The sequence below is a fragment of the Centrocercus urophasianus genome, unplaced genomic scaffold (assembly GCF_019232065.1).
Source record: "Centrocercus urophasianus isolate 14NV4802_14NV808 unplaced genomic scaffold, USGS_Curo_1.0 seq_11, whole genome shotgun sequence".
In the NCBI taxonomy this organism is placed as follows: Eukaryota; Metazoa; Chordata; class Aves; order Galliformes; family Phasianidae; genus Centrocercus; species Centrocercus urophasianus.
In genome coordinates, this window is record NW_024884253.1 from 68,219,709 (window position 1) to 68,247,433 (window position 27,725).

The 27,725-nt window shown below is 39.1% G+C and overlaps 1 protein-coding gene across 2 annotated transcripts in view; it reads right to left on the reverse strand.

The window, feature by feature from the left end:
- The window catches only part of LOC122154991 (death associated protein), a 39,782-nt gene that overhangs the window by 11,203 nt on the left and 854 nt on the right, over positions 1–27,725 (reverse strand). The window contains exons 2-3 of one of the 2 annotated variants that reach the window (XM_042808646.1): positions 21,353–21,449; positions 9,955–10,047 (exon numbers count right to left, since the gene is read on the reverse strand). In XM_042808646.1, the coding sequence (XP_042664580.1) occupies positions 9,955–10,047; positions 21,353–21,449 (190 nt within the window). The remainder of the gene's footprint in view (positions 1–9,954; positions 10,048–21,352; positions 21,450–27,725) is intronic. The other variant, XM_042808647.1, reaches the window with a different exon arrangement.

Genomic DNA, 27,725 nt, shown 5'->3' on the forward strand with positions numbered 1-27,725 from the left:
CTCTCCAAAGCAAACACAGATGAAAATCCCCAGGCAGCAGAAGATCATGACAAATTTTCTGTGCATTTCCTTATCTGGAAAAGCTCCCAGCATAACCAAGGGCATTTTGCAAGGTTACAAATACGCTCTTACAGCATTAGATTCCATGCTGAAGCCTGCGTGAGCTGTGTGTATTGGCCAGGATCTCACTTTAGTTCAAATCCTTCCAAGTTGTTTACACAATTCTCTTCGCACTCCAGAGGCAAGTGAAAATTCTAGAGGAATACATCTCGCCATAAGAATAAGAAACTAGCAGATCTCAGAATCTGAAATTTCTCTTAGTTCAGCCATAGAAGGCAAAAACAAACAAACAAACCTGATCTTGCATTTAAAGCTCATAAAGGAGCATCAGAAATCTGAATTCAAACATGCTTTCATCATAATAGCGTACATCTAACAGTAAAACAAGCAAAAACCAAAACCAACCCAACACCCTATTCACTTAGCACAGTGAAAGCTTTAGTATGACAAAAGACAAGGAACAAAGTTCTCTAGAAAGAAATCATAGAATGGCCTGGGTTGAAAAGGACCACAATGATCATGAGTTTCAACCCCCTGCTATGTGCAGAGTCGCCAACCACCAGACCAGGCTGCCCAGAGCCACATCCAGCCTGGCCTTGAATGCCTCCAGGGATGGGGCATCCACAGCCTCCTTGGGCAACCTGTTCCAGTGCATCACCACCCTCTGTGTAGAAAACTTCCTAAAAACTAACCTTAACTTCCCTGTCTCAGTTTAAAATCATTCCTCCTTGTTGTATCACTATCCACCCTTGTAAACAGTCATTCCCCCTCCTGTTTATACACTCCCTTCAAGTACTGAAAGGCCACAGTGAGGTCTCCCTGGAGCCTTCTCCAAGCTAAACAATCCTAGTTCCCTCAACCTTTCCTCATAGGAGAGGTGCTCCAGCCCTCTGATTCAGACAAGAGCATATCTCTGTGTAAGTGAACTTTGAGAAATTGAATCTCTCCAGATCAAGTGACCTCCACTGACCTGCCAGGAAGCAATTGCCTTGCTCCTCTACTACCATTACTATGCCTGCTCTGAGCTGCAGTAGTTGGTAAGGCAGAATCTTCATTTTTCATCTAGAAACATCCAGTCACCTGAACACAGAACAGATTGTTTCTTCCTTCTGTGTTTATCTTAAGGGTTTAATCCAGAAGGTCAACATTCGATATTACTAAAATGAACTGCAAACGTTCTACTAATGTCAACAAGACTGGAACTTCACACTGAGGAAAGACACAGGAAATGACCCCGAAGAAATCAATAGCAATGGGATTTAAAGCACTGCAGTCTGAGGATTTCAAGAGTAGTTCTTAGATGGTAAACTTCCACTCAGCACAAAATAGATGTTTCACTTTTTAAGTGATAATAAAATCTGTGACAGTGCAAATGGGTCAACGTGCTGTTTAATCTGAATATAGTTCTGTACTAATACTCATTCATTTAAATGGGATGTACAAACCATAAAGTAACTAAAATCTCCCAAATGTCAGTACTACCAGCAATTTTTCTGTTAATCTAACAAAAATGAGTGCTCTTTTTCTAGTTTAGTCTCTTAGGTCTGTCACACCCTGGTGCTCCACACGTTTGAATGGCATTGAATTGCTTCAACTAAAATAGCTAAGCCAGTTCAATTCTCCAAACAAGTTTTACAGAAGCTGTAAGATAGCAGATAAACACTTGGCTCCATTGGTTTCTACATACATTATTAAACAGCCATTATAACATAGTTAGATCACATCTTCTTCTGTTTGCGATGCACACACAGCTCTGCTTCTTCAGCCTGCTTTTTACAGAACAAATAGATCAGTTTGAGAAAAGAAAACAAAACAAGCATCCACAGTCTCAGGTGAATTTACATTTATTAAACAACAGCAATAATGTTGGTACTTTATACTAGTAGTTTGTAATAGTATTTTATGCTGCTCGAACAAACAGTTTTTCACACAGAGGACAGGAGAAATAAAAACACTGTAAAAATGACTCCTTCTACCTTATCCACTACCTGGCAGCACAGTTCTGGCCAGAGCACTGTCTGCAGTTGTGTTTCTGCAACTGTAGCTGAAGGGTGTCCACAGCCAAGAATACAGCTTATCCAAAACACCAGCCTAGTGGTAGAGTACCTCTGTCTGCTGTATGCATAGTCTAAAAAGTGACAATATAATAATGGGACCTGACTAAATAAGTTATTAGCTTCTTCACCTTTGAAATCAGGGACAATTGACCTAAGTACTTATTTAAAAAATAAACTGCACTTACCTAAGCATCAATATAGATTAAATTTGCAAAAAAAATTCAGAAGATCTCTTGACATTTCTGTAGACTTTAAAGGGTCACTTCCACTATACCGTATCTAATTGGACACGTAGACATTTTATAGTTTCACTTGCTAATGAGACAGGAGATAGCTTTTATAGAAATCCATCAATAACCAAAGGCAGAGGTCTCTCCTGAATCAGAATGCCATTTTTACTCCGTACAGGTCAACAGAGTAATGGAGTCCCAGGACATCACTGTGAAAATTAATGAAAATGTATGACAGCAGAATGAGATTTGCAAATAATTAAAAAGCCAAAATAGTGATTATCAGAGTAAGTGCACCTTCTACTATCCAGGCAACCATGTGTGCCCCTTTGTAAATACTATAGTGCAGGACTTTTCATAATGTGTCATGACCGACAGTTGATTCTTTTCAGTTTTCACATTCTGAAGAAATATTTTCTAAATTTACATACTTCTACTGCAAAAATATACTTTTTACCTCTTAGCTCTGTTACATTTTCTTATGTCCTTCCCACCACTAAGACTCTTCAGGCTATTGTGATTTACAGTTAAAACAACTGTATAGGAATGCTGGCTCTATTTTAAGAATTTCATATGAAACATCTCTATTTAGTTTTCATCACAAAAGCAAGTGCTTAGAGGAGCTCAACATCTGCAGAAGCAGGAACCACAGGACATTTTTAATGGTATTTTGGTAGAAGGTCTTCTCCTTCACCTTCACCTCCAACTACCTCTGATAGTCCAGATCCCAAGGGCTAGCTCCCAAAAATAGTACATTTTGCTTGTTTTGAACATTAACACATTAACTATGCACAATAGCAAGTAAATTATCAAATACTCTTTATTTTCAAAAGAGTGATGACTTTAAATAACATTGATCCAAGCCTGGTACATTCATGAAAAAAAACACCTCTGACTCACAGCATAATCACTTCACGTGTAAATAGAAAAAAAATACAGGAATTTGGAATTTCTAGCAACCAAATTTAGCTGCAGGATGGAGTGTAAGATGAGGCACTGCCCGATTCAGTTGAACGCTTCTGAATTCGGATCATTATAGAAGTAGATAAAAACCTTGGAAAAGAGAAGTCTTAAAGTACTTTAGAGGAACTGGACAATTTTGGATCTTAGATTTCTTCTTCTTAATCAAAAACTTAGGGACAAAATTATAGATGTACTGCCCTGAGATGGCTAAGTCAAAGAACACCAAGAAAGTATTCAAATGGTTAACTCGCCTGCATCAGGAAAGCAGACTATGAAAGAATGCCAACACTAAGAGAGAGACATACAGTAGAAATCAAATGGAGGGAAATACATACACCTGAGGAAGGTCTCACCTCCCATTAACACTCTAAATTCTGGGTTGGTAATTTATAATGCCATATACCAATGTCAATCTTCAAAAAACAAAACCAAAAAAACAAAAAACCAGTAACGTGGATTACTACAGGTTTTAGTCAAAACATGATAGCTATGTTTATGAACCGAAAATAAGAGTGAAGAAAAGCCGCCACAATAATAGCTGATAGCTTTATGGCTTGTCTTTTATCCACTTATAATCCTTTAGCGTTCCTTCCTGAGATTACATTTTATAAACTGCTTTCAACCTGCAAACAAGTTTGCACACTTCACGTCCAATACCCACACATTCATTGTGACTTTAACATCACAAAAAAAAAAAAAAGCAGAAAGACCAGGTGTAAAGAGAAAATCCTTAATTTAACAAAAGACCAAATCACTTTCTAATATTCAATGTCAGTATTTATGGCAAAATTGTCTATTAACCAATGTGGCATTCCTATTATTAACCCGCACATTCAAAAGAGATGACAGATCTCTCTTGTGCATACTTGCTCTGAATTCTTGCTGCTATGACATTAAAATTGACAGGAGGGTATTGGGCTCCTGTCGTATCTATTTAAAGTCTTCATAGAGAAGGAGTCCATTGAGACATACCCTAGGCACCTAGATGACAGCAGTGCTATTGCTGCTACATAATGGCCAGCTGCAAACTGAAGCTTAATTTTGTTTTTGTCTATCAGAGAGATCTCGTCTAGATACTCCCAGTTGCAAAGAAAGAAATATCCACAAACCTTACAGTGATTCTCATTCATTACTGTAACACATCAAGGGAAGTAAAAAACTATAAAAGAGCTTTAAGCAAGAAAAGAAAGTTGTTTTGCTCTTTTTTTTTTCCCCTTTACTGATGAAACTCAGCTGCAAAGAACAGCATTGAACAGTGCAACACTAAGGGGATACAAGCACAATCCACAGCTCAGAAAAGTGCTCACTGTTTGTGGGTAGAAATAAAAAGAGCAGAGCCCATTCTTCCCAAAGACCAGATAGCTCATATTGTTTATTTATAAAGCAGTGGGTATTAGTACAGAATAGGCAACTGTAGAGGCAAGAAGAGAGAAGCAAACTGGGGAAAAGGGAAAGGAATAAAAGGAAAAAAAAAGCAAGACAGGTGGGAAAGTCATATTCTTTGGAGTAGTGCTGAAAAAGTATCAAAAATAATTTTTTAGGAAGTGGCGGAAGGATAAGCGCCTGTTACAACGTAAGTGACAAGGCAGGAAGAAATATTCACAGAAAGCAGATCTTGTTACAACACCTGAAACCTGCAGGCTCGTATGTGCCTCTGTTAGGAAAGAAGTGGGAAGCCAGTTAACAGGCTGCTGTTGCAGAGCACAACTGATTGCAACAGGATCACTGAAGCAAAATAACAGGATTGGTGAGCTCTGCAACAAGAGACTGGAAATCCTAAATGTTAGAAGTGAGAACTAGCATCCCACAGGTAATAATTAAACTGCCTTACCTCCAGATAGGTCGCAGAGATCTCTTACAAGGATAGCAGAGGACAACATCAAAAAGGAAGTTCATTCCAACAACCCTGTCCGTTAGCAAGTGACAGAAGGGAAGCCAACCAGTGCCTCATAGCCAGGTACACACAGCACATTAAAATCCAGCGCAGTATACGCCAATATACAAACATATTTGTTGCTATTTCTGCCAGAAACATGAGAGCAGGAAGTTCAATCTACCTTTAGCCTCAGTCATTTGGAAAATACACCTGGGCACAAGTTCAGATCCCTCTGCGAGGTAATATATCTCTAATCAATGCTCAAACACCCTCATATTGATTTCACTTAATGCTATTTCATTAACATTTGACATATCAAGAAATTTGACCACCTGTTATTACCATTTCTTTTAGGTATGGCAATCTTGAGGAACAAATCAATTAAGAACTTGCACCAGGCTGGCAGGCGTGACAGTTTCTTATCTTTCAGCCAACATGCGTACTGAGAACTTCTGGAAGACTTCGCTTCATGATGACAAGACTCAACTATTTCAGGTAGGTTGGGTTTTGTACAAGATCAATATACTAATGTAGCAATGTAAAGCTGTAAATTAGCAGTATTTAAGTATCCTGGAATATTTAGTGAATACTTACCTATTCAGTATCTCAGTGCACACACAGTGGCAGTTTCAAAAGCAGTTTCTAAACTTGGACTTGGAATCTGGGTTTACTGCATTACTACAACCTGCCATAGTTTCCAAATGGATTAGGTATTCACAATTTCACTTAATTTAAATAGAAACACTACCTCTGAAAACTGTGAAGGATCTCAATCAAGTAGGGTACTTGCCCCCAAGAAACCACTTCTGAATTTTCAGTAGAATGTGCAATTTAGCCTGAATAACCACTATCAGAGAATCATATAACCCTTGAGAATAACATGAACAGAAGTTATGCAAGAACGCGCAGATTAACGACGGCAAAGCAAAAGAGCTGATTGTCCACAACTATGTACTTGACCTTGGATTTGTTTCTAGTCCATGTAAGCTGTTTTGCTACTGATAAACATTATTTTTCTATGAATAATTTGGCTGCGATAAGGAAATGCACCACTGTGCAAAATACAGACTTGAAAGCCCAAGAGATCATAACCTTAAGCACACAATGGACAACAAAAGCAGAGGCCAACTCATACTCTAGTGTTCACGCGACCTCACCCCTTCTCCCATCTTCCCTAGTGCCTCGCCTCACTGTCAGCTGTGGCTCTGCCAGCTATGCCAATAGACAGCAAGTTACAGATAACAGACCCATCACTACATAGTTGCACGGTTCAGTGCTCAGGGCAGAACATCTCTGGAGGTTCAAATGCCCATGGCAATTTGCAGCTTCACTTGGAAGATCACTACATTTTACTTGCTTTTAGGAGCACGTCACTGCACACACATCTATTTTGTGAACACACCCATTTACACCGACACTCCTGTTGATCAGAAATTAAATCAGACAATTCGGACCAGCATGGTTGTGGAGATAATCAACAAGTGGCTTCCAATGGTCCCAGTAGCCTAATTAGGGACATTCTGGGGATGTGTACACAAGGTTTCACCCTGAAAAGGCTACGCAACTCTGCAGGGCCACCCTGACCAACAGGTTGCTGCTTAGGTGTCTCCTCCCAGACAACAACAAAGAGGAAAAGTGCTTCTTCTCAGATCACTCTTATTAAAGTTCACCACACTTTGGATTGCTTTAAAACTGCTCTCTTGGATTATATTATCCCTTTCAAATGATATAAGCATACATACTATTTACACAGTTCATAAAGTAAAACTGTCTTCAATGATTCTGCCTATTTTTGAGAGCTAGAAGAACCACCAAATCTGAGAGGCAAACAGTGCTGAAAGAATAAAAACAAAATTACAGAGTTGTAACTACAGAGGAATCAATTACAGAATTACAGAAGGAATTAAGTTGGAAAGGACCTCTAGAGGCCATCTAGTCCAAACTGCTGCTCAAGCAGGGACAACTCAGAGCTGCCTGTCGAGAACTGTATCTAGGCAGCTTTTGAAGATCTAAAAAGAGACTTCACAGCTGCTCTTGGGAAACCTGTGCCACTGCTATGTCACCTAAACAACAAAGAAATACCTCCCGATGTTTAGACAGAACTGCTTATGTTAAGTTTCCCACTGCCTCTGTTAAGTTTCATAGATTGACCAACACTAGCCTGATCATCAGGTAAGGTTCAGCCTGGGACTGACTGTCCTGCCAGTATGTACTTGTGAAGGATATTCTTTCCCAATGGGGAAAGAGCATAGCAAGAATTGAAAAGTTAAACCAATAAGGAATTTAAAAAAATAAAACCACAACAAAAAACAGCACCACAACATTCAAACTCTGTATCAGTCTTGAGATATGTCTGCAGACCCTAAGAAGGTCAAATGACAGGCTGTACAACAAAATCAACTATTGTATTTTCTTCATAGAACCTAAAATTATTAGTTGTTTCAATCAAGAATCATTTTGATCATGTTAACAGCTGTATGGAAAGCTCACCTACACAACTGTCACTGGAAGGCATTATACAATCTTAAGTGACAGTAACGAAGCCTGTAAATCACAGTCCCTCTGTCCACTAATATTTTAATAGTGTAAACTGCTTCCTACTGGGATGCAGAGGAGAAGTTGGCAAGAATACTACACACAAAGGTCAGCCTTAAGAGATCATTTATTTCCTCGCTTCTCAGAACTAGGCTGTGTATCAATACTAAAAGATCAGTTATCAACTCTGAAGAATCAAAATGCTATTCAGGGACCAGCCTCATTCCTCTTGGTTCAATCTTCACGTATAAAACCCAGACTCCCTGGCCACTTATTTCCACACTGCTGTTCAGCACAATAAGGTCACTCAGTGCACCCAACTTTCTCTTTGAGAACATCTTCCAAGATGATGCCTTTGTCAGTGAGATGAATCCCTTAACCATTGCAGGAGATGTTCTCTAAGCCGCCCAACTGTTTAGTTTCAACAGAGAGATGATAATCTTACATTCTCAATGTTAACTACACTCCAAATTTAATTTAAAACAGAACAACTCACACATTATAAACTACCTCTGTTTTTTTTCCAAATATTTCAGAATCAGTACAAATTCAGCTGAGGATTGTTTTCTGCAAACACATGGTTCTTGGAATTCATCAAGTAATGGAAAGCAAAAGATAAAAAGGTAAGGACCTTGAAGTGCACAACAGTCACACAGTGGGATTCACATGAAATTACTCGCTGGAACACCTTTAGCTGTACAGAAGTCAGAGCATATCACCTCTTAGTTTTAAAAAATTCATCCTGATGCTTCTTGAAATATTCATGCATGACTGACAGAAGAACTGAGACAGTTCCCACCAGGGCTCGACTTCCTACACAGCAAAAAGGCTACCTGCCCTCTTGTAGGTAGAATCCTTCTCACAGGAGAAGATGATATAAAAAAAAAAAAAAAAAAAAAAAAAAAGGTTTTGTCCTGCTTAGAAGAGAGCCTCAGCTAATGCTCCTTTGTCAAGAATTTAAGAATTTTCCCTTCAGTGTTTTGAGGAGGCAAAAACACGTGAGGGGTCCTGAAGGTGACAGCCGATAACATCTGTCCCATGATGGACAAAGGACACAGACAAGGCAAGACTAGGAAGAATTTTCAGGCATGTGACAAGTCTGAATATTTCAAGCCCAAAAAAAGGTGAGGAGCTCAAAAACTTATCTAAATTTCCCAGTGCTAAGTGAGCAACCAATGAGATATTTCATCTGTGCTTGTAAATTACTCTTTGAAAGCACCTGTGCTTGCATGTATCTACTAGGCACGCATTAAGGCACAGCAAATACAGTTCACCCTGTACAGGAGTCCTCAAAACTTCATGGGCTAAATGGGACTTCCTACATCTTCAACAGACTGCAGTATCCTCCCAAAACAACATAATACACCAGCCACGCTTTATTATCACTGCTTCTCTGTGATGTCTCTACTATATACCCTTACAGAGACAAATCCCAAGAGGTCTAAGTGCAGAAAATATGAACTTGACAGGTCAGGCAGGAACAGATGAAAACAAAACAAAACAAAACACAAACAAAAAAAAGTCTGGGATTTGTAAGAGAGGAAAAGACACCTGAAGCTAAACTGGAGAGAAACCTAAAACAGAGCACACCAAGTGATGAAATGCAGGTTGTACTTAATGAAGAAGAAATCAAAGTTTTATAGCTAATATCCTGTATTTTTCCTCCCAGAATCCTGGTGAAAAGCAAACTGAATGTGAACCAGTAGAGTTCCCTAGCAGTACACAAGGATGAAATTATCTTCCTCTGCTGAGGGCTGACTGGATCACATCTGGAATATGGCATCCAGTTCTGTGCCTCCCACACAGGCCATCAATACAGTGGAGTGAACTTAGTGGAACCACCTAGATGATCAGGGTGCCAGACCACTCAACCTGTGAGAAAAGGCACGAGCTAATTGGTTTTGTTCAGACTGCAGGAAAGGCGGCTTTGGGCCAAGAGCCTGCCACTACCCACAAAGGAGGCTGTCTTCTGACATCTTAGATGAAGTCAGGCTCTAAACAATGGTATATGGTGGCAAGATAAGAGAAAATAAACATAAACTGGAACAAGGATGGTTGACACTAGCTATTAGGAGAAATATTCTTACCTTGAGGACAACCAATTCTGTGGCCTCCATCTTTGGAGGATTTCAAGACCAAGATAAAGGCCTGAGTATTCTGGTCATTACAGTCGACTCTGCTCTGAGGCTATTCTAGAGATTCTGGCTTGCATTTGTAATTTGCTACAGTTTACCTTTCACAGGGCTGGAAGGTTGCGTACAGGTCTTTAGATGGTACGTTTGTATGAAATGAATTTTCTCCAAGTTTTCTCCAAGTAAGAAGAATACTGGAAAAAAAAGATTTGATCACACGACACCATCACAATGATGAGCATTTTTAGATTCTTAAATTCACCAGAAGGGAAAGTGATAGTAGCAATAAGCTGTCATTCTTTGCTCTGGCCAGCAAGTGTATGAGATAAGGGCACTGCTAGTATTTTGTATCTTATTCCTGGCCACAAAGCAACAACACAATCACAAGCAAACATGCCTTTCTCTGCTCCTTTCTGTTCTTCAGGTTTGAATTCTTCTGCCACTCTGCTTTAAATCCTCCTTCAGTTCCTTCTTTCTATCTAGTTCCATATAAATCTCAGCAGGCCTCTTACTTCATTCTCTGTCTTACCTAGTGCAGTTCAGGTCTCTTATACATGCACAGCTCTGCCTTCCCATTATCTTTTCAGACAATTACAATCTCTTCTTCCACATACCCTGAATCTCACTTCTGTCCTAGAAAGATACTCATCCCCTCAGGACCTTTAATTCTTCTCCTTATTAAACAGTACTGATAAATTACTGCTTAGAGACACTACTCGCTATGTATTTCTGCAGCCAGGATCTCCTACTTATTTAATTCTTGCTGTAGAATCAAAATGGATCTTCAGGAAATGGCATGTTTCTCTGCTGCCAATAACTAGTACCACTCTGTTGGCCAATTGTGAAGAGGAAAAAATAATTATTCAGGAAGAAAGAAATGCCTACTTTAAATATGACAACTTTAAAGTTTTGCTAGAAATTTTTCTGATACTGTTGTACAGTTTTGCCCACTATCACAAGGCAACTGTTGATAAGAGTATAACACTTCTTAGAGAATCTGTAGTGCTGGAACAAAGCAAAGATGAAAAAGTGGTGGCAAAAGTAAAAGCAGCTGTCTATAAAGACAGTGCTTAATGCAGAAGTCTACCTTTCCGAGAAAGCATTGTATTTCTAATTACAAAGCTAGTCTCATAGCAGTGTTTGGCAAGCTTCTTTTCTTTTTGGACAGAACTAAGTGCGTGCTATGACTGTCTGAAAGGTACTGCTGAACTGGACTAGTGTGAAATAGTAACAGTACAACTTTGATCATTCAGACAATTGGTTCCAATTTTAACTGTGCCAGTTGCCAAACAGTTCTTTGCAGCCTTTGCTTTGATCAGAGAAAATGACCTTGCTGTCCTTTTAAATCCAACTGCAATTAGTTCTTTAAAGTTCAAGTGATTCAAATGAAATCTCTTATGACCAAAAATGCAAATTAATGCTTTAGTTCTAAATATTGATAGTTCAGGGAATTCAGATTGCTCACTGTCCCAGATACACCACAGAGGGAAAGAAAATATCAACCAGACCAAAAACATAGGAATAAACATACTAACAAGTCACCAGAACTAGCATTATCTTTATATGCCTGTGTTAGTAAAGATTATGAAACAGCTTTTAAAGTATTTGATTAAAAGAGCACAAAATTGTACATTTCTTCTACACAAGCATAATTTATAACAACTAGTTCCTAAAAACATGCATGTTTTAGCTCTTCTTTTCTCATTAAGTCCAACAATGGCTAGAGAATAGAGCTGAAAATAATTTTAGTACCAATATCCTTACTGCATTTCCCAGAACATCAAGCTGTCAGACTAACAATTAAATTCATTTCAAATTAAACCTGACAGGCAGTTTCTTGATGAAATAACATGTGTTAACTAAAACACATCTCTTTCAAAACACCTCCTTCATCCAGTGCACGGTTTTTGCAATAGCCTCTTCCTGCTTGCTAGTTGTTTCTGTTCCTCCTGTCATTCTTACTATGAACACAGCAAACCTCTACCTTATCCTCTGTCAGTACACAGAATGAAGACTTCCCTCCTTCCCTAAAGAAGAAAACACAAGATCTTGACATAAGTATTTCTATCATTCACTAATGTAGCAGCTAATAAGGTATAAGAACACATATTGAATATTGAACCCCTCTTACATTCTTCTGCTAAACGAGGATGACAGTATACTCTGAGGAACTGATATTTAATAAACACAGTATCCTCTATACTTCACTGCTTATCCTCAGATTCTTCATCTGTCCATGCCCTCATCTCTTTTGCAAATGAGGTCTACAAAGGAGCTGCAATGGAAAAGAACAATAACCAAAGTAACACGGTGAGGGCAGGGTCTCTTTAGCTACCAGAAACAGAGGACATTCAAGGACAGAAGTCTTTACATACCTAAAGGAGAAAGGAAGAAAAAAAAAAAAAAAAAACCCAAAAAGAAATGCCAGCAGAATTAGCCTTGAAGATTTCTTCTTTTTAATTCAGTATCAGCCAGCGTTCCCTCACATCCACAAACTCATCTCGCCTCAGGAAAAGGTGTCAGATATACAACAGCAAGCAAATTATACAAGAATCTGATAAGGAAGTTTCTTTTTCCTGAATCAGATGGAAGTGCTTTTATTTATTTATTTTTAAGAAGTCAGCTGACAGATAAATGATACTATCTATGTACTGCTATTGTAAGATTTTTAAACCCTGCAAAGTTCTTGCTTGCAATGACATCAAGTTTCTGAGTCAAATGTGCTGATATCACACAGTTTTTTGCTTGGTCATTTAAAAATATTTTAAGCTATCCAGTTGCCTGAAATTTTTCCACACCTATTAGAAAACAACATAATTAAAGTACTCCCTGTAGATATAATCAACCTTAGCTCAGTTCGTATGCTCTTAGACAGAAAGTTCCAGAGTATCTTGCAAAGTTGATCTTTCTCTATTTAACAGACATAGCATACATCAGAGATTGTCACAACTTCCTCAAAGCGCTCTCTTAGGACATTCTATACAGGAATCTCAAGTTCAGCAGCTATGCTTTCTGCGTGCCAGGTAACAAACAATAAAACTATTCTCAACTTGGCAATGAAAACCAAAAACCCGCATCTGGTTCATGAACTTAAGGAATAACTACCAGAGATCTGCACTGAACACTGCTGTATTGAAGATACAGAAGTTTATTTCCTAAGTAAGTTGTACAGCTCTGCACTGGATTCAACTTCCCCATGGTCCCTTATGGAGCACACAGCAGCAAAGGAGAGACATTTGTACCTCCACAGTGATAACCCTGCACTGGGGAGCAATGATCCTAAGTTTAAAGCCAGACATAGAGAGGAAGAGAATAATCTGAACTAGGACCTCTGCACCTCAGCCTACCCATAGCATCATTCTGACTGCCTTGTAGGGTAGGGATCTCCTTTCACCAGGCCTAGTTGAAGATAGCTTACTGTGCTTAACATGAGGCTTAGCCCTTCATGGAACATGTTAATAAATTACACAGAACAGCAGTCACTGCAGATACCTGTGACTAAAATATAAAATGGCTCTTGAGGCAGAAGAACAATTGCAAGTAATGTCTTAATGACCAGACAGGTGGGAACGCAATCCAACAGTATCTCATGACAATTGTTTTTCAGAGGCTGCTGATAGAACTAAGCATATATACAGCTTTTGTTTACTGTTATGAGACCATAAATTAACACAGCTGTTGCAGTTTCTAACTTAACATCAGGCTCAGAGTAAAAGGATTCACACTGGAAACATGAGAGAAGGAAAATAGTCAGCTTTGTCCTGTCCTAAGACTCAAAGCTTTTCTCCTCAAGAAAGTTATAAGGTAGACTTGGAGGGTTACTATTATCATCTGTACTACATTTTGTACTTGATCAAATGGCCAGCATCCTTGCCTGTGGCAGGGGTGCTGGAACCTGACAATCCTTGAACCTTGACTCTTCTAACCCAAACCATTCTATAATTTGTGATTTCAGAAGACTTAGACCAGCTCCCCTGTTGTCCTGGAGAGTAAACACAGGGCTCAAACTCTATTCCAATAACATCGGTAACAACTTCCTTGCTGGTGGAAGAGAAAGAGGTTAATTCACATTCTGGCTGTAGCCTACATTTGATTCATTTTATCTGTTAGCTAGCACTAAATTGTGTTAGCTTATGAGCAGGGCTCCATGGCGAAGCTTCTAACAGTATCAGAGCTATTGCTACAGAACAGAGAGATTTAAGCATTTTACCAGTTGTCTTACTCTGTTCACAGCATAGTTTCTAACTCAACCTTACTATCATGCCAGAGACAGGAACCTAGCAAAGATGGCCAAGAACCATATGAATATTTCAGACAGCAGCCAGACTGCCAGCCTCTCGGAAGCGTTTCAGTGTGTGAGGCAATACAGTCTACAGTGCAATTAAAGGAATCCTTATTAGATTTTCACACTGCTGTGATATATGATCACAAAAAATTCTCTACACACACAAATCAAGAGAGCCATTGTTCAGAGAGCCACTGGCTCATCTAAGAAAGGCCACATGTTAAATATTTCCTTCTATTACCTTGTATTTTCACTGGATATTCCAGTCTTATGTTACAAAAGAGAGAAAACAAAAGCATCTCACATCTCCCCTCTACCTGATTTACTGATAATCTCTATGATATCACTTTTATTTTGTAGTATTACAGAACAATTAAGATTGCAAGGAACATGAAAGTGACTGGTCTGATCTTCTGTTCCAAGTGCCATCACCTTGCTGCACCCTGACCTATCAATTTAACTGCTTTCAAGTATCTCTTCCCCAATCACCCACCGGTGAAGAACATTTCCCTAACCCCCAGCTTAGCAGCAGATGGACCACAGACTTGCATCCTAAATAGGAATTATCGCACCAGGAGTGCAGTAAGGGGGAAAGAGAAGCTCACTACTGAGTAGGAAAAGTTATGAACATCGAGTACCAGACACTGAATCACAGCACTGTTTTCTTCATAAAGATTTTCAGGTTTCTTTGTATACATTGGTATTCATCTATTCCAATAATTTACATTAAGGAAGACAAAGTGCATGAAGGATAAACAGAAGCAAACAAAGCTTTAAATCAAAAACATCCTTTTATTCACAATAATCTACAGACTGACCAGTTTCACTGCAGGATTTATTTGCAAAGACTATGCTTGTTAGACTAACATGTAACTAAGTCTTTAAGCTGTATTTACCAGGTTGCTTTCCTCACTCTTCACCTGGGAGAGAAAAAGATAAAGATCTGTACAAAATCCATGCCAGACTCGAGGTACCCTTTTTTGCTCCAGCCACTCTTACATTTTCTTCCCTTTACATACTTTGAAAGCTAAAACATAGTACTGGATTTTTTTTTTTTTTTTTTTGCTTTTTAAGCCAAATTAGATTTGGCAGATCATGAATAAAAAAAAAAAAATGCAACACCTTACTTAAAAAAAAAAAAGAAATAAAAACATGTCAATCAAGTCCTTCTTCTCTTTGCTTCAATGACTATTTTCACTCTCATCTGCTACAAAAGCTCAGTTTGCACTTATGCAGGTGACTGTAGCCTGAAGAACACTGAATTACAAAATTTATGCTGCAGATTAAAGGTAATGGAAGCAAATCTAAATAGGAGATTTAATGTACTAAACCAAATATTGCTATGCCAAAACTTATCTACAGGAAGCAATCCTTGGTAATTAAAGCTAAAGAAGTCTAAGAAGGAAAAAAAAAAATTATATCCCGTTTCATGTTAAAGAAAATTCCCAGCATGTAAACCCTGGCATTTCGTTGTACGCTGGAGCAAGAAAAGCAGCTCCTACACAAATGCATTAGCAGCCTCAGCCCTATACATACACAGTGTTAAACACATTCTAAGGAATTCCCAGAAAGTCCCAGAGAAACCCAAACCCATCAGAACTGAGATTTGTGCAACTCTTGCTGAAGTTGTGGGTTTTTTTTGTTTGTTTTTTTTTGTTGTTTTTTTTGCTAATTGCAGTTTATTTAACAGGATGCCTTCAACCAAGCTGCAATCACTGAAATGTTGCAATAAATCAGAGGGCAGCATATCTACTGCACTGAATGCTTCCTAAGCAAGTAATCTGCTACAATGGAACAGCTCTCCCAACTGCTACAGCAGACTAAACAAAACTCTGATAATAACGTAACAAATGTTTTAGTGCTGTCTTTTTTTTTCATGTGTCTCTAGTTTCTACTACAAGGGTCCTGGGACCAGCTGCATGAAATCCCTTCCTGTTTGTCCCAAAGACAATTAAAAAAAAAAGATAATTCTACAGTTTAGTTTCATACTAAGCTGCTTCAGACCCTAACACAGTTGAGGCTGGAGGAAAAAAAAAAAAAAAAAAAAAAAAACCACAAGGGAAATGAAGGTGCTACTTGAGAAAACTAGATCCCCTCTAGGCACACGTGGTGTCAATCTCACACACCTCCCACTCATTTTTAGCTCATGGTGGCTTCACTTCAAACACAGGTTTTTGATTCTAAATAAACGAGTAGCATCCGGTTCTTTGGCAGCTTTTTCTAATAGAAATTCAGATAGTTAGCTTTAGAAAGCATCTCAGAGTTGCTGAATACTTAAATAATAACAATTTGGGCTTAGTTGGCATAATGAAAATCATTCGATTATACTGTTTGGATTTGGAGATTTTTATGCATTATAACACCCATATAACACCCTCTTTCAGCACTATTTTCTACCTTAAAGCTAGCAGAGGGACCTTTATTGCATGCACTGCATTGGGATACCAAGAGAAAAATACAATGCAAAACAACTGCTGAAGCTATTATCTTAGATCTTACATTTTGTACAGACACAGAACGTAACGCTACATGAACTCTGTCACTCAAAATACTACTTCCCACATTCATTTTACTCTCACATATGACTAAGCTTTCTCACTTCCTTCACCACACAGAATACATATGAATACATCGCATAGACTCATTCTTTTACAATCTTCTTACACCAGCTTGGCTGACAAATCAACTCAGCATTCCAGTGAATTTCATAAGACAACATATGTTTCTTTGAGACTGAACAAGGTTCTCACTGAGGCGGATGGTATATCTACTATTCACTTTGAGGGGTGGAATATCAGATCTTTTCTTAGTTCTTTTCAACATGCACAGAATACTTGGAATACAAAAAGAGTTACCTGTACAACAAAATAAGAAGCACTTTGATGGTTTTATCGACTTACACTTTCAAGCATCGAGGAATACTGGAAGCATCTTCCTGCATGAGAATGTATCCTCAATAATCTTGTCTAGCTTCTCTTCCTTTCTATTCACATACCGATGTTTTCACTTAAACAAAGATATTCACAAACACTTTTCCTGCTTTACAGAAGTTCTGCATTTAAAAATCAGTATTACATACACTATTTTAGATAGTGTCATTGTTTTATGTCTTTTTGTTATTGGTATTTCACATCATAACATCATGCAGTGCACTGGGAGTTAAAGAGTTAACGCTCTAGTTCTGTGGATTGCCCATAGTTCCAGGTTCCCTGTTCTCAGAAGAGAAGAATTACATACTACATGCTCCAGAGGACTTCACATGTTCTGTTTCCGTTTTCTGCTCAGATGGAAAGATAGAACTATTTGCACATCATGAGAGGTCCCTCTTTTTCACCTTTCTGCTCATTCTGGCTGAACATCTCACCTTCAGCACTAGAGTAAAGCCTTTGGTTTTTGGACACTCATTTTATTTATTAGCTTCAATTCCAATTATAGTGTGTTACAGTGTGTTATCTTGCATTCCTTTTATCTTCTTAAGTAAATGAGTTTGTTTCTCCTCAGATCACTGCCACTGTTTTGTTTTTAGGCCCATCTTCCTAACCTTTTCCCAGCTCATGGGTTCATGGGCCCCCTCACAAAGCCACCCATAAACTGTTGGCAGGTAGTTACAGCTAAATCTGTAACAATATATGCATTTGATAAGGTTCAACACAGGTCACAGCGTTATCTTGTTACTTCTCTGCATGACTGGTCATCAGGAAAAGTTATTCTCCAGAAACAGTTGCTTGAAAACTGCTAATACTATTTTTGTTTATGCAATTAAATTATGCATAGCTCAACTTTATTAGGCTTGAGCATCTGTTAATCATAAATGCTCTGTGCGAAAGATTAAGACAGAAGATGGAAAATGTGTTAAGAAAAATATCACTTACATAAAAGAGAGGAATGTAGCACTTAAGAAGCTGTCCTCCTAACTGTGAATTTAAGTCCAAAATAATAAATATGAATGCTTCCTACTGTTACTGTAGGAAGCAGGACTGAATAAAATATTTTGGAAACTAAATTACAGTAATTGGACTCCAAGGTATTGAACTAAGTAAAAGAAATATCAAAGATACACCTGGTGAACGTCATTCTATAGGTAGTTTTGTCACTGTACCATTAATTACCTCAGTTACCTCTATCAGCTTCATTTACACTAACTCTATAAATACTAACCTAATGCCTTATCCTTCAAGCACACTACAAAAACAATGTTAACCTCTGCAAAGCCACAAGCACTTCTACAAACTCTAACTCAATGTATTTTTGGTTTTTATTTTTGTTAAACAACCATTTAGACTTCCATGCTGATGTGCAGTCTTGGAAAGGGCACATTCTCAAAAGCTCCCAGGGTATTCTAAGAGAACTTGAAATCCCCTGCCACAACTTACTGCCAGTTCCACTAGTCTGTCCTCAAATAAACCTACAATGAGATTAAAACAACTGCTAAGATCACTGTAGCCTCCCTGTGAGCGTACACACTATTATTCTTTGTTTTATTATTTTCTCTTAAATCATTGTGAGCTGCTGGTAACACCTGCTAAGAACTGCTTCAACATGTTTGCTTTTTGTGTTTTTTTTTTTTTTTTTTTTTTTTTTTTTTTTTTTTTTTTTTTTTTTACTCTGAATGCAACATGGAGTAGACATTGCATCATATCAACAATACTGCCTTAAAATGGCTGTCTTAAAATGGCAAGGACTGAAAATTTAACAGTAGAAAGTTAAAAACATCTTTTTAGTGAAGAAACACTTTTACGTCTCTTGACAAAAACTATACGGATGCCAGAGCAAGCACAACAGAACATTAGTGGCTTCTTCTACCACAGCTGATAAACCTCTCCCCACTGGCACCAGAAATAGAAACATTTTGGAAGGTCACAATGGACCACCGGATGCAGAGGCACAGAATTAGGAACCACACCTTCCAGAAGGAAAGCAGTTATGCTGCAAGGCACGTTCATTTAATTCTGACAGCTTTATGTACTATGACCTGTGGAACTTGCTTATCCTGTCTGTAGCTAAATAACCTCTTGCTCACATTTACAGAATGTACAGCCATCAGCTGCAGATGTATTCCTGCAGGAACCTAAAATAGGCACATTAAACTCTTTACCCTCATAGAGAGAGGTTTCCCAGTTCTGCTAGGAAACTTAAAATGCTATAATCCATGCTGGTTTCCACCTAGGTATGCTCCTTATATTCATCCTGCCACTTTCCTTCACAGGAAGACTTGAAAGAAATTCCAACCAACGTTATTTGTATTAAAAAACATGCTCAAGAATAAGTATGCACAAGAGCCTGAAAGACAGATAACAGATGGTCTAAAACCAAAGCAAAGCAAAGAGCAGGCTCTAAGTGCATATTTTGACAATAAATTGATCAAGTTGCTAAGGCAATGGATTTCATGAGGTGCAACGGCTAACTAAATTCTAGTTAATGAAGTAGGTACAGAAGATATCACGCTTTCTACTCTTCTTTAAGAGTAAAAATTGATCCTGCATCTGCTTTACAATATTAATGTAATTAACGTCAGCATCTCAACTAAGATCAGGAGGTGATCTGCCCTCCCAACCTGCTAATCATTCTACTGCCCTCACTTTTCTTCGCATTATGGATTATCTACAGGCACCCAACCTGGACTCTTCACAGACAAAACTAAACTGGAATATGTACTTCAAGGACACACCTAACACATGGCCAGCTTTTATTGGTCATTCAGTCTAAAGTAGCAAACAATCTAGTCTCCAGAACGGACACACAGTGTGAACATTAAGTCTTCAACAATGTTTCCACCTACAGATTTTCTGCTATCATGCCATGATACTTGCTGAAGCAGACATAGCCACAAATACCAAGGTAAAACTTAAACTTCTCCCTACACTATTTGACTCACAGGGGAAAATGACAATCCTGTATAAAGAAACAAATAAAGCAGATAACTAAACTATACCAGAGGTTTAGATCAGTGAGTAAGTAATAAAAGCCTTGTCATTTGGACCCTATTGAGACTTCTACACTGTGATGTTGGCATGCCAACGAAAAAGAAGAAACAGGAGGTATAACACACAGGATAAATAAAAGCATGTAAGCCCAAGTGAAGTTTAAATTAGCCACAAAACGCGATTCCTTCCTTTGGACAAAATGTAACTGCAATACAGACTCTGCTCCAACTTATGCTCCATTAAAAAGAAGAACAAGGTGACTAATTTGGTTAGAAAAGAAATAGCAGAAACTTTAGTTTTCCAACCTTTCATTTGAAAACATCAGTTAAAATCATTCTCTCCTTCTCATAAAAGCACTACTTCTTTCCAATGCAAAGTGTGACTCGGAACAGTTTTCCAACAGTAGTCAGTTTTTATTCAGACACTTTTGCAAGGCTTATTTTTTCTTAACTAATGTTTATTTAACATCTAAAACAATGCTAAGTCAGTCTCACTAAAGTACAAGAATAGCACTCTCATTTATTTTTTACTACAAGCAAATTGTAAGGACAAAGCAATGCAATTATAGCTAGTACGTAAGAGTTCTAGGTAAATACAGTGCTGGCTTCAAAAAAACAAAAAAAGAGCAAGCCAAAGAAAGCAGCAAAAAAATTAGGAAGCATTTGTATGAATATTCTGAACATACAGCTTAGTTCACTGAACCTCTCCTGCTTTCATTTCTACACAGCAGTCACTTAGCATTTTAAGCAGATTTATCACATAACAGCTGTCTGTCTTGGTATCCTCCACCACGAAAACAGCAGAACGCCCACTAAAGTGGCTCATGTTAATAACTTCATTCTTACTTGCCTTGACACCATATTGCCAAATGCTTTACAGAGAAAGAAGTAAAAACTGAACAGCAAAAGGACTCCACTAGCACACAGCAAGACAATCTCATATGGAGACTGACAACTAAAGCTTGTGTCCAAATGTGCCCAGCTTCTGTTTCTGCACAGCCTGAAATGATGTTCAGAGACTTTTAGGAAAGATGATATCTTACTTAAACTGCTGTGTTTTATTTCCCTCTAACCTTCTCTTACCTGCTCATTTAATGGAGGCTCAGTGTGGGAAAAAACGCCAGAATTTCCAATTCCCTTCACAGAGCACATAACTTGCTTGCTTAAAATCAATTTTATAATACGAAAACAACTGTACCACTGCTTTGCTATCTACAAGTAAAACAAACTGCTGATAACGTTCAAGGCAATGGAAATTAGCTCAGCTTATTCACAAAACCAGAACACTCACCTGCTGGTTTCCCAGTCTTGATCATCCTTATCTTTTTCTTCTTTGGTATCAGAACTGTGTGGGTGTTTCTGCACAATCCGCATCCCACCCGCTTTAACTGGAACAGAAATGAGAAAGACAAAACCTCACTTAAATCAGCACAAGTGAATAACAAATGCTTTATTGATGACCTCTCCACACACAGTATTTTGCAGAGTAACATAACAACCACTGTCTGAAAAATGGGCCCAAACTCTTTAATAGAGGCAAATCTGAGAAACATCTACTTCAGGACTGCATCTGTCATTCTCATTCACATCATGCCATCTTTGCTCATCCTGAGAAGAGCATTTCATTTCACCACCTGCTTCCAACAGTTTCAGAATATTCAAGTCTGTTTTAACTCTTCTCCTACCTCTGTTAACTTGTAGTACTCAGAAGAAATTGAGGCAACGGCTTGCATAATAGTATCCAAAAAGCCACAAACTTTAAATGCTCCCACAAAACAAGATGGGCAGAAGAACCTCATTTGTCACTTTAAGTGAGAAACACAACACAAATATTATAGTGGTAATATTTATTAAAATATCATAAAGAGTATAGTAAAAAGCAAGCTTTAGGAAGACTCAATTTGCATTAAAAATAGAGCTTTTTACTTTGCAAGACCATCATTACCACATTTCAAATCCTTGCCATGTTTTAGAAATGACATAATCATGAAATGCATCCTTTTGAAATACAGATCGAGAAGTGAAAGCAAATCCGGTTACATTCACATCTTCTCCTATCCATGTGAAATATGAAATAAGATCTAAATCCAGACTGTAACACTACAGTAACTAAGGAGAGCAACAGGCTGGGTTCTTCTGATGGACTTTCTGTTTTAATACTGTAGGTTGGAAGGGACCTTTGAGATCATCTAGTTCCCAACCCCCTGCTTTAGGCAGGGACACTTCCCTCTAGACCAGGTTGCTCAAAGCCCCATCCAGGCCTTGAGTACTTCCAGGGAGGGGGCATCCACCACCTCATTGGGCAACCTGTTCCAGTGACTCACTACCCTCACAGTAAAGAGTTTCTTCCTGATATCTAGTATAAATCTACCCTCTTCCAGTTTAAAATCATTTCCCCTCATCCTTTTGCTACATGCTCTTACAAAAAAATCTCTCCTCAGCTTTCCTATAGTTCCCTTCTGGAACTGGAAAGCCCCTGTAAGGTCTCTCAGGGCCTTCTCTTCTGAAGAGCCCCAGCTCTCTCAGCCCATCCCTGCAGGGGAGGTGCTCCAGCACCTCTGATCAGCTTTGTGGCCCTTCTCTGGAACTACTCCAGCAGCTCTATGTCCTTCTTGCGCTGGTGTCTCCAGAACTGGACACAGTACTCCAGGTGGTGTCTGATGAGAGCAGAGCAAAAGGGCAGAATCACCTCCCTTGACCTGCTGGTCACACCTCCCTTGATGTAACCCAGGATACAGTTGGCCTTCTGGGCTGCAAGCGCACAGTGCTGGCTCATGCTGAATCTTTCATCAACTGACAGCCCCAATCCTTCTCCACAGGGTTGCTCTCAAGCCATTCTCTGCCCAACCTGCATCTTTGCTTGGATTTAAGAGGATGTATCACAACAAACTGGAAGAGTTCCATTCCAATCAGTAACCACATCAGAAAAGCACTACAGCAGTCAACAACAACAAAAAAAAGCCTACGTACAGGCTAGTTTGTGTTCCTTGTTTACACAAGTGGAAGGTCCATAGGGAGCTTCAGGGATGGCACACCGTGCGAGCAGTGCCAGGGCACATGTCTGGGTGACTTGAAGGGAACTGAAGCAGCTTGCTGCCATGGTTAGGGCAGGCTGGGACTTCTGAAGCTCCTTGCTACCCACCTCACAGAGACTAAGGCTCAGTGGTTCAGTGCAAATCTCTGAAGACTAGGAACAGGGCAAGCTCTTGACTTAGATCTTCAGAGCAGCAATGAAACACACTGCTGCGTTTAAGTTTTACAGCCTACACTGGGGAAGGCAAAGAGAGTAACCACCCACAAGAAAACGTGCATGTTAGGTCCTCATTTGTTAAATAGATCTCTAAGTTTCATGTAATATTTGAAAGATTTTGATTTGATAAATGATATTAAAGACTAGCAACCAACAGAAAAATAAAGTACCTTTTACAAACCTTCAAAACTGTGTCCATTATCGTGCAATAACAAAATACACAGCATATTCACCATTTTTGTGTTGTCTCCAGAATAAAACTAAAATATTTTCACATGTGAGACATGTTTCACGTGAGACAGGGAACAACAGAAAGATTAGGTAACAAATACACGTAGTGTTAAATATGGAACAGAAATAAAAAATCCTCTGGATTTTTTCTAGATGCAATCTCCTTGCAAACTCAAGTCTATTCATAAAAGTAAACACTGAGTGTTATCAAGCATTATCTTGCTCTAACATCTTGATTTAACTTAGTTAATCAAAGTCTACAAGCTAGAATAAGAGCAAGACCCACCAGCTAAATTGCTACCACCACGGCATTTCTGAAAGCCTAAAATCCTTACTTGCAGCACTCATTTTGCTTTACCTCCATTATTTTTTAACAGTAACTTTTAAACCTAGTCTCACTGCATAATCAGACCCTCTTAACTCCATTTCAAATTCTTTTTTGGAGAGGATGCTATCACCCATTTGCCAGGTCACAAACAGCATTTCTGGACAATGTTCCCACACTGCAGCTTTTCACCATCTAATAGAGAACCAGGTGAAACAACACCCAAGGATTTAGCTGGTCTAAAACAACTCTCCTCTTCCATTATATATCATCAGTCTGGCAGCCACTTGTTTTCTTTTAGCTGACATTGGCAAGGATATACAGCTAACATATTCAGATCCTTCTGCAGGTAGTTATAATTTGAATTTCTGAAAGCAAAAGTGAAATACTGACCCCAGCCTCCTGTACATACAGCTGAGCTACATCTATGCCAGCCATGATACAACACAGTAATGCCTAAACTAGTTTCAAAAGACTTGAGAAAGAATATCTTCACACCACAATTTATCTCCCTTTTCAAAAGATTTCAACCCAGCAACACAGCAGTGTGAACAGAGAAGAAATGATTATATGCCCCAACTTGAAGGAAAAATACTCCATTTGGGAGATTTTCTTGGATTAAGAGGATTCATTCTATTTCCTACTTGCCAAGACTTTAATACAATGGCTGGTCAAACACTTTCTACAATGATTTTGTCAGTTAAAAACTATTCTTAAGAGAATATGAGCTCAGATTCTTCATAGAGCAGAAAAAGGACTTAACTGAGAAACCACCTTCCAGAACATTGCTAAGAATACATGCCCCCAACAGGAAGGTACCAGCAATCGCCCTGGGATCAGGAACAAAACACTTCCCGTACTGAGACGGGTAATTCTGCAAACCACAGTCTGCAGTGCTGCTGGCATTGGGCCCTGTGAGGGCAGGGGACTAGGGAACGGCTGCTGTGGAGCTGATGAGGTACCATCATCTTCCACAGCGTGAAATGAAGAGGGGCTCACCTCCCAGCAAACTCTGGGAACAACAGCAGAAAGGTCTGTTTGTCCAGTTACTGGATAAGAGAGTTTTTAGTTATTAGTTGGTTTGCTCTGAGCTGCAGACAGGACTGCCTTGTTTATCCTATGAATGAAGCCTGCATTCTTGTTATGGGTACGGCTACTCTCAGAAATGCACTAAGCAACCTGCTTCATATTCAAGGTGACCTGGAATCAGTAAGCATTCTTATTTAACCTTCTCTCCCACTGCCGCACTCCCAACTTCCAAAATAAATCACACCAGGACAGAAAGCACCAGGCACCTGCAGAAACATTGCAACTGAATGACTGCTCTGACCACAGCTCATTCAGACAGGCAGTGTGTAGCTTCATGGCCTAGGGCAGCCCTCCCTGAGCACACCTTCTGGTTCAGGTGAAATAATCCCATTCAGAGCCTCTAGAAATCAACAGCTTAGCCAAGATCTTCAGCTCCTTCCTGTTCACCTTGAGTGCAGCGCAGAATACTAGTAATTTGTTTCTCATGAACCACATCAAATATAATGGAAGCTGTTACTGTAAGATGTATGAAAACCCAAGACCAAGAGAAACCTTAAACAAGCCCTTTTGCATGCTTAAGGGAACAAACATTAGCATCTGACAAAACAATGGAAGTACGAGTTATTATATACCCTCATTTCATAGAAATCCTGACTTGGAGCTATTTGTTCTACTGCCAAACTAAAGCACATCACTATTTTCATGAATCCACTGTAAAGCTTCATAAATAAACTATTACCACAATCACCTTGCTTTACTCATCCAGAGTAGTTACTGGAAGAAATGAACAGCTAAAAGTGTAATTACACCCTTTTTTCAGCTGCTGCAAGCCATACAAACCTACACAGCATTGTATTACAGACGCATTGATCTTACTGACAGATATATATGAGGGCCTCAACTTAAGCTTTATTAAGTTTCAGAAAGGAGTTCAAAGCCACTTTGTATACCCTGTTACCAACCTGAGGTCTTAAGGTTTCTATTTCATTATCCTTTTTTTTTTTTTTTTTTTCAATTGTTTTTCTTGTCTTTCTTGTTTTACCTATGGGAAAAGATCAATGCAGAGAGGAAGCTAGCAGACTGCGTGCAGTCAGCGAGGGCTCACAGTGCACATGAAATATAATCAGTTTGTCAATTCAGCTTCAATTTCATGATCCAAATCTTTCCTAACTTTTATCCATGTGATTCATACTCAATGGTATTGATTACAGATACAACCATAGGCAGCAAACCCACAACTTTCAAGCTGTTAGTCAATGAAGTTCTCATATTTACAGCTTTGCTTGTCTAAGAACTAACCTATTTAAGAACACTATTCAAACTGCCTACAGGTTATTCTTTCATTTTTATTTTTTATTTCTGAAGAATTCCTGACTTATTAAAACCTCTGTGCAAACAGATGGCATCACATTATTATTCAAGGATCTAAAACAGCTTGGGATAGAGGATTAAAACCTAGCTTCAGCCTCCATAGTAAATATAAACTGCCATTAGTCAGCATGTTCATTGTGGATTTTCAAAGCATTCAAAGGACAACACATCAGAAGCACTCTCCTCTGACAATTAGTTCAGAACCATCCCCTTCCTGGGATGACTCGAAGATTCTGTAAAACATCCGTTTCCCTCATCTCATAGACAGACTTGGCATTCCCCTTACAAAGCTGAATCGGTGCACATTCACAGGACACCCTCAGGGTTGCTGAAGATCTTAAACGGTAAACAGCCGAACAAGTCCTTCAGCTCATATGTGGATGCACACCTTACAAAGGGAGAAAATACTGAAACACTCTGGCAGTAAGGAAAACCTGTTGTATTCCAATTACAGTTTTGCATTGTGCATCGTTCATTTTTAAGCAGGCCTATGGAGATTTTTTAAATAACAAACCATTGGTTGAGAACACAGGCTTTGAAACAAAACCATCAAATAAGCAACAATATAAAAAAGTATAACTACAAGGCAGCTAGCTGGAAATGTCTACCAGTCTTCCTTTCTCCCCTTTTTGCTGATTGGTTAGGTGTGTCTTCTTGTTGCACCAATCTAACATATCAGTATTTCTTTTATCCTGAAGCAAACATTCATTTACATTACCTCAAGGAGACCGAATTTCAAGAGCAATGGCTTCTGTTGCCTGAAGGAGCTCACCATGAGATCTAACTAGCCATGGAGGTGTCCAAGGCCAGGTTGGATGGGATCCTGGACAGCCTAATCTGGTGGATATAAACTGTGCCCCCAGCAGGGAGCTAGGGCAGGTTAAGGTTCCTTCCACTCCACACCTTTCTATCATTCTGTGAACTCTGATGAATTTCAGCATTTTTGACTGAAACACCTGAAAAACTATTCCACTAGGAGACACTGGAAGACGTAAGAAAAGCCTGTGGAGCAATGACTGAAATTCGCGTTTTAAAAATATTGTAGTCAAGAAGAAGAAAAATCAGCAGTGTGTGAAAGAACAACAGTACGAGAAATGGGCCCCCGCTGCATACAGGCGCTCCCGTCCATGGCTGGTGGCAGATCTATGCAACACCAAAGCTATGACTCAGCTCAGCCTGTGCCCCACCACTGCTCCACACTGAGCAAGCAGCACTGGGTGGAAACTGCCAGAACAGCCTCAGCCAGTGACTGTCTTGTTCTGCCTCCTTCCCTACTCATCTCTAGAACTAAAGCTCACTACTGCATGGCTTCAATCCCCTCAAACTAACGCAGTACCAGAACCACTGTACACACACACAAAAAAAAAAGGACATAAGGAGCAAACTGAGCTCCTGGTTTGTGTTTCCACTTGGCATGCAGGGCCATGCAGATGGCAGGGCATGCTGTTATTATCTCAG